At 46.5% G+C, this 8,328-nt stretch overlaps 1 protein-coding gene across 1 annotated transcript; it reads left to right on the top strand.

Moving 5' to 3' along the window:
• Positions 1 to 4,845: 4,845 nt before the first annotated feature.
• On the top strand, positions 4,846 to 6,960 carry LOC127336420 (2-methylpropanoate--CoA ligase CCL4). The gene is made up of 2 exons (XM_051363227.2): positions 4,846 to 5,166; positions 5,287 to 6,960. The coding sequence occupies exons 1-2, from the start codon at positions 4,969 to 4,971 to the stop codon at positions 6,754 to 6,756; spliced, it is 1,668 nt and encodes a 555-aa protein (XP_051219187.1). The 5' UTR covers positions 4,846 to 4,968; the 3' UTR covers positions 6,757 to 6,960.
• The last annotated feature ends 1,368 nt before the right edge of the window (positions 6,961 to 8,328 follow it).

The raw sequence follows: 8,328 nt of genomic DNA, 5'->3' as shown, positions 1-8,328 counted from the left end.
GGCCCAGAGTATATCTATCCATCATCGGGATGGACAAATCCCACTCTCGATCCATATGCCTCAACTCATACTTTGCAAATACTTAATCCCATCTTTATAACCACCCATTTACGCAGTGGCGTTTGATGTAATCAAAGTACCCTTCCGGTATAAGTGATTTACATGATCTCATGGTCGAAGGACTAGTTAACTTTGTATCGGAAGCTAATAGCAAATTGAACTTAATGGCGTGATCTTATGCTACGCTTAATTGGGTGTGTGTCCATTATATCATTCATCCAATGACATAACCTTGTTATTAATAATATCCAATGTTTATGATCACGAAACCATCATCATCTATTAATCAACAAGCTAGTTATACAAGAGGCTTACTAGGGACTCCTTATTATTTACATAACACACATGTATCAATGTTTCGATTAATACAATTATAGCATGGTATGCAAACATTTATCATAAACTCAAAGATATATTATAATAACCACTTTATTATTGCCTCTTGGGCATATCTCCAACAAATATCACTGTGAGCTCTCCCATCTCTTTTTGATTTTGCATCATATTTTATTTCTCTTGTTTTAGTCTTTGTTTTTCTTGTTTCTTGTTTTTGCTCGATTAGTTCTCTTTCTTAAAACTTGAAAAACACATAAAAAGTAGTATCAATCATGTTTGGGAAAGGTAAAAAGTTAAGAGGCCATCTTACATACTCAACGGGTATTACCTACAACATTAGTCCTAAGATAATAATTGCTATCTATAAATTGAGTTTTGATCATGGGAATGCCTTGAAATTTGAGCATCATATTAAAAAATTTGAGGAAATTTGTGCTCAACTTTTCACTCCAAACATAGACTCCAATGTATTTAGAATTAAGCTATTTTCACACTCCTTATTTGGAGAAGCTACTACTTGGTATTAAACTTTGCCTCAACAAGATAAATGATGGTTCAATATGAGGGCCGCATTTGTAGAAGCATATGGGGATTGCTCTAATAATCATCAAAAACTTATGCTTTCTTTCAAACAAATAGAAAAAGAAACTATAGTTCAAGCCTGTAGAAGGTATAAGAAATTGACTTGCAATTTAGAACATGGTTTGAGAGACTATATGCATTCGAATAGCTTTTATATTGGTCTAAGTCAACCTAGTAGGCATCATTTAAACAGAGAATCCGACACACGTTTTTTCTTTTTTAAAACTTGTGATGCTATTAAGGTACTAGATGGGATGTTGGCATACCATTATATCTATAAGAGCATAAGATACGCCAGAATTAGAGACATGTACATCATAGTAAATTATGAAGTAGAGTAAACTAGACATTTGAGTGTTATGTATGGAAAAGAAACTCTTGAGCCTACTAATGATAAACATACTGAAGAAGTTAAAATTCTTAGTGAAGCTAGGGAACCACTCTTGGATCTTGATAAATGTAGCTTGAATGAGTTGATTTCTATAGTAGAAAAATTTGTTGTCTACTATCTTATTAAAGAAAAGATTCAGAGGTATAATAATTATGCCCCTATACCACCTAAGCTTGGGATGTGTGGATTCCCAAGATTTTAATATCTATTAACAAATAAACACACCATGCTATTCTTGATCTAGGATCTAGTGTTTCTGTTATCTCTAAAGAGCTATATGATTTACTCAACCTTAAAAATATGGAAAAATGCTCTATTGATTTATTACTTGTTGTTGATTCAACCACAAAGGCTTTAGGCAAAGTAAAAGATGTAATGGTTGAATTACATATGACATATGTACCTGTTGATTTCATTGTTATTGACATGGGAATAAATTCCTCTAGTCCTATTATCCTTGGAAGACCTTTCTGAGAACAACAGGGGCTATCATTGATTAAACGGAAGGAATGTTAAATTTCAGTTCCCTCATAATAAGTGTATGGAACACTTTCCAAGGAAGATAGAGGCAACATTTATGCTACCACAAAAATTTCATGTCACTTAAATCAAGTAAGTAAGCCTAACTATATGGCTATAAAGAAAGCGCTTTACGCGGGTGAGAGGCGTTGCACGTCTCCTGTCGAAGCAGGGAACCCTAACGCGATGTTGGAAATGCCCTTCCGCAGCTAGAGCCAACCGGGCTGGTGGACAAGCTAGGCGTTGGGTGTTACCACCACAATGCCCGCAGCCAAACCCGCCTGGGTTGGAGCCAACCACGGCCCATCTAGCTGCCCGATCCACAGCGGGGGAAACCCTTCCCCCACCTCGCGGTCGTCCCGACCTGCGGATTGCGCCGCCGGCGCTGCAATCGCTGGGGATTGCGCCGCCCACCGACAAGGAGCTACCGGGGCGCCCACCGACACCACATGCGGAGGAAGGTCGCGGACCGCCGCCCGTGCGTCCCAGCCACAGGCCGTGAGCACGCCGGCTCGGGCCCTAGCGCGATCGGGGCGGCGAAAGGAGCCCCCTTCTCCGCTGCCCCCGCGACAACCACCGCTGGAGGAGAAACGGGAACCGCGGCCACCCGGCGCGAACGCCGACCTATGCGAGGAGCGGAGGAGCCCCCCCCCCCCCCCCCCGCTCCTCCGCCGCACGCAGATAGTCTCCCAAGGTTGGTGAGGAGAAGTTCTCCACAGCCAAGGTGAAGGGGGAAAGGGGAGAATCACTTACCTTACCTCACTGACCGCCTCCTCGTTGGAGAAGCCAGGCGCCAAGGCCCAGAACCGCCCGCACAGGCCGCCTCCAGGGGAAGGACGCGAGCAGAGCTCGGTCGGCCGAGAGGGGGCGCTGCCGCGCGGGTCGCCATCCGTGTCACCCAACGAGTCGCCTTCGTCGTCACTCATCTTTCCACTGATTATTTTGTCCGTATCACAGAGGTGACAAAACTTTGAAATTCTGACCGAGGCATATATGAAAAAGTCACCCTAATAGGATGGTGTCAAAGCTTTTATAGTTTGACCGGAGGCATATCACAACGTTACCTAATAGGATGGAGCTGAGTAAAGAACAAAACGACATAAAATGCTTATTTCAATAGTAAGTTCCACCAACTATGAAGAAATATTGTTGTACTAATGATACACTCGTTGAAAAAAGAAGTTTTCATCAACATCAAGAACTCAGCTATCAAATCTCAAAAAAAAAAAAAGAACTCAGCTATCCAGAAACTAATCATCCTACACCAGTTCAGTCTCCCGATGCGGGTGGGAAGGGTAGGTGGAAGATGGAGGCGACGACATGGCGAGAGTTCATTTTTTAAGCGTGAAATTCGCGGAACGAGTACTCATGTGCCAACATAAATAACTCAAGCCGTTGAAATTTCGGCTCTGTTTGGTGGGTTTTTGGGTCTCCATCTCGCACCATTGACGGTGACGGCGACGGGCTAAATATTTCGCCGGGCCGAGTCGCTTGCGCGTGCGAAAAAAATGGTTTATCGACGTTGTCGAATAGTAAAAAGTTCAGCAACAATTCATGGAAACGAGAACCACTACAAATGAAGTGGCACCTAAATTAGAAAAGTCTGTTTATTTGTCTATAAATAACTTGTTGTTTGGGATAGCGATCTCAGGTTTTATTTTGCCTTACCTAATAAGTGACGTAACGCTGCTTGCTAGTAATTAGTTAAGTGCAATTAGGTTTTTTCCTAAACAAAATGGCCACCAACCAGGCGCATGCCACGGTCTGACTTTTTCTTGGTGTCCGTAAAACTCAGTCTACTCGAGTGCATGCTAAGTTTGGTAGCGAAGTATTTTAGAATCTGAAGTATCAGAGTATTTTATCGCGTACGCATTAGATACTTCAGTTTTGACATTTCACAATATTCTGAAGTATTGTGAATACTTTGTACCTGTTTGGTTACTGCTAATTAGTGAAGCAATGGGCATGATTCTCCCGCCAAGCATCTTTAAGCACCTAACTTGTTCCACTTTCCAAGCCTCAAAATTACTACGGTTTTGCTAAGTCTCAGTCAACTGAGAATTACTTAAGTCTCAGTCATCTACAAAAATGCACTCGAGTTGCACTTTTCTATCAAAAAAGTGCAATTGCACTTTTCTACTAGAAAAGTGCAACTGATTTGAGTTGCACATTTTTTTGAACTGCAGTTGCACTTTTCTGAGTTGACTGAGACTTAAGAAAATCTCAGTCAACTGAGACATAGGCACACCCAAATTACTAAGCATGATTTTCATTTCTTTTAGTAGGATGGGGTTGTTAGATTTATCCTCATTGTTCTTTAAGGCAACTGCCGCATAGTTCATCGATTTCTTTGTTTCTTTATGCCATGTTGCAGATCATATTCAAATGTCGTTCACCAAGCTAGCATATCAACAATCAACGTTGCTTAAGGTTCAACAGTAGCATAGGAGCAGCGAGCAACAACGAGGTGAAGAAGCTCCCTTTTCTCCCAAATCTCAGTTTCTAAAAAGAGGATAGGATTTGATATTTTAATACTGAGAAAATATTGCAATTTTGTGAATACCAGTATTGAAACTGCAGTTTTGTGTTGTAGCTAAACACCTCAAAGTATTAAAAACCAAAATAATTTTGAATGTAATATTTTTTAGACTATTTAATTTTTTTGCTACCAAACACAGCCTTAGTTGCAATCTACTCCCTGCGTTCCTATTTAATCGACGCGGGGGAGAAGGCTAATAAACAGAATGACGTCAATTAAATTCGGACAGAGGTAGTATTTTACAATTCACAGTTAGCATAGATTATTAAACAAATCTAACGATTTAGATATATCTTTCGTAGTTGCAACCTCATTTGCAATTAAAATACTAATTAGTTACACCTAACTTGTATACTGAACCCCCGAGCTTCGGTCTAAGTCTACTTTTTTATAGATGTCGACGATCTGACTTTTTCCTGGATCGTCCATGCTACCAGAAGGTTGGTACACATGCTATATCTTACTGCATGCTGATCACTACTCGCGCGCAGAAAGGCAGAGCCAGGCTTAGACGAGCACGAGCGGCACGCGACGCACGGCCATGGAGAAGCTCGGCGCGAACAAGGCTAACTCGTGCCCGCTCACACCGCTGGGGTTCCTGGAGCGCGCGGCCACCGTGTTCGGCGACTGCCCCTCGGTCGTTTACCACGGCGCCGCCTTCACCTGGTCCCAGACATACCGCCGCTGTCTCCGCCTCGCCTCCGCCCTCGTCTCCCTCGGCATCTCCCGCCACGACGTCGTAAGTTCCCCACCTCCGTCGATTCACGCAGTCCTCTGGGGCATGTATGTACGTGCTCTTCGCCGTCGTAGAGCGGAACTGAATTGAGTTGCTGTGCTTCGCTGGCGTGAACTGAACCAGGTGTCCGTGCTGCTGCCGAACGTGCCGGCCATGTACGAGGCGCACTTCGGTGTGCCGATGAGCGGCGCCGTGCTCCACAGCATCAACACGCGCCTTGACGCGCGCACGGTCGCCGTCCTGCTCCGCCACTCTGGCTCCAAGCTCGTCTTCGTCGACCCGGCAATGGTTCCGCTTCTCGACGACGCGCTCCGCCTCCTCCCAGCTGGGCACCAAGCCCCACGCGTCGTCCTCGTCGAGGACCCTCACCAGAAAGACTTTCTTCCAGCGCCTACCACCACGACTATGACCTACGAAAGGCTCCTGGAGATGGGCGACCCCGAGTTCGCGTGGGTCCGGCCCTTGAGCGAGTGGGACCCTATGGTACTGAACTACACATCTGGCACGACAGCTGCGCCAAAGGGAGTCGTCCACTGCCATCGTGGGATCTTCTTGGTCACCGTCGGCTCGCTCGTGGACTGGGCGGTGCCGCCGCGGCCAACCATCCTATGGACGCTGCCCATGTTCCACGCCAATGGGTGGAGCTTCCCGTGGGGGATGGCCGTGGTGGGTGGCACCAACGTCTGCCTCCGCCGTGTCGACGCTGCCGAGGTCTACGACACCATCGCCCGCTGCGGGGTCACGCACCTCTGCGGCGCACCCGTCGTGCTCAACATGTTGGCGAACGCGCCTGAGGGCGTGCGGAAGCTTCTCCCTGGGAAGGTCCAGATCATGACGGCCGGCGCGCCACCGCCGGCAGTGGTGCTCCATCGCGCAGAGGCCATGGGCTTTGAGGTCAGCCACGGGTACGGGATGACCGAGACTGCGGGACATGCGGTGTCGTGCGCCTGGAAGGGGGAGTGGGACAAGCTCCCCGCGACGGAGCGCGCACGGCTCAAGGCGAGGCAGGGAGTGCGCACCCCGAGCATGACAGAGGTGGACATCGTCGACAGTGAAACCGGTAGAAGCGTGCCGCGAGACGGCGCCACGATGGGCGAGGTCGTGCTCCGCGGCGGGTCCGTCATGCTTGGCTACTTAGACGACGTCGACGCGACCAGGGCAGCGATCCGGGAAGATGGGTGGTTCTACACGGGGGATGTCGGCGTCATGCACCCGGACGGGTACATGGAGATCCGCGACCGCTCCAAGGACGTGATCATCAGCGGCGGGGAGAACATCAGCAGCGTCGAGGTGGAGTCCGTTCTCTATGGTCACCCGGCGGTGAACGAGGCGGCGGTGGTGGCACGCCCCGACGAGTTCTGGGGGGAGACGCCGTGCGCGTTCGTAAGCCTCAAGGACAATGTGGCGGGCGCGGTGACTGCGGCCGAGGTCATCGCATGGACCCGGGAACGCATGCCGGGCTATATGGTTCCCAAGACTGTCGTGTTTCGCGCCGAGCTGCCCAAAACATCCACCGGTAAGATCCTAAAGTACGTGCTTCGGAATCTTGCCAAGGAGATGGGACCAAGTCGCTGGGGAGGCAGCAAGATGTAGTTTATGCAAGAATCTGTATTCTGTTTTTTATGTTTTTTCTGAACTAGCACAGTGCAAGTGCGGTTGTTGCGGAAAAATTAAAACTTCCTATGTAAATTTAAATATAATGTATCAGCAATACGCTCACGTGGTTATCATACCTTGTAATGGACACTATATTTGATTTAAATTGACTTGTTGGCTGAAGCCCAAATCAATCTCTTACCCTCTTGGATCCTTTCTTACGGTGCGTCTCGGAGACTGTCCGCAAAGATTTGTTCCACAAAACAAAGTTAAAGTGGGACTGTCTAACCATTATCTAGATGAAAACGTAATTGGGCTTAAGTCATATATTTTCCTTCTAGTAATTTTCAATCCCGATCAGTTCCTCACTCCCGTAGATCAGTATATCGACCATTTCCGCTCAGTTCCGATAAGTCCAATTTTATTTGACTGTTTATACAACTAACCGTGACAAAAAAAAACAAGGTTTTCATGCCCATGGTAGTTTATACAGAACCCAGAAGAAATTATGGGCCTTACAGGCCACCTGCCAAAAGGAAGATGAAACGAGCCTGCACTTTATCGGTCTCTTTCTATGTCTGCTTCCACGTCAACATTTTTCTTCTTCCTCCCCACAGAAACAAAAAAAAAACACGATGGGGGACGGGAGATCAGATGAAGAAGGGAGGAAGTGTTGTATTGTGATCCAAATTCATATATTAAAGGGAGGCTAACTTCTGACGAGCGGAGCGAGGCCCGTCGCCAGAGGCTTGGTACGGATCGTTGGCACCACCTATATATACATCTTGTAAGCCGCCGTCTAGGGTTTATCAGATTATAAGATAACCAACGGCGTTTGTAAACACTCCCCGATATAGTGAAGTTTTGCTGGCTGGCGCCCGTGGTTTTTTTTCCCTTCTGTGTTGGAACGGTTTTTTCACGTTAAATCTTGTGTCCCCTGCGTGTGTTCTTGTTTCGTTCTTCGTTATTTGCTTGTCGCTTTTATAACAAGTGGTATCAGAGCCCGTGTTTCAATCTAGGGTTTTGCGACATGTCTTCCTTGAAGTTCGATCTACCGCAGCTGGATTATACCACGAGATTTTCTCTGTGGCAAGTGAAGATGAGGGCGATCCTTACCCAATCTTCTGATCTGGATGAAGCTCTTGATGGATTTGACAAGAAAGATGCCAAGACCTGGACAGACGAAGAAAAGAGGAAAGACCGTAAGGCGTTTTCTTTAATTCAGCTTCATCTATCCAACAATATCTTGCATGAACTGCTGTCTGAGAAATCCGCAGCGGCGCTGTGGTTGAAACTGGAATCGATCTGCATGTCCAAAGATCTAACCAGTAAGATGCATGTGAAGATGAAGTTGTTCTCGCACAAGCTGCAAGAAGGTGCGTCAATGATGAATCATCTATCGATCTTTAGAGAGATCGTTTCTGATTTGCTGTCCATGGAGGTAAAATATGATGATGAGGATCTTGCTCTTATACTGTTAGTCTCGTTGCCTAATTCTTTTCCGAATTTTTGAGACACCTTGTTATACAGCCGTGATGAACTAACCCTTGCCGAAGTATATGAGGCCCT

Source organism: Lolium perenne, chromosome 2 (assembly GCF_019359855.2).
Source record: "Lolium perenne isolate Kyuss_39 chromosome 2, Kyuss_2.0, whole genome shotgun sequence".
NCBI classification, from domain to species: domain Eukaryota; kingdom Viridiplantae; phylum Streptophyta; class Magnoliopsida; order Poales; family Poaceae; genus Lolium; species Lolium perenne.
Note: the sequence above shows the minus strand (reverse complement) of the source record. Positions and strands in the feature narration are given on the sequence as shown.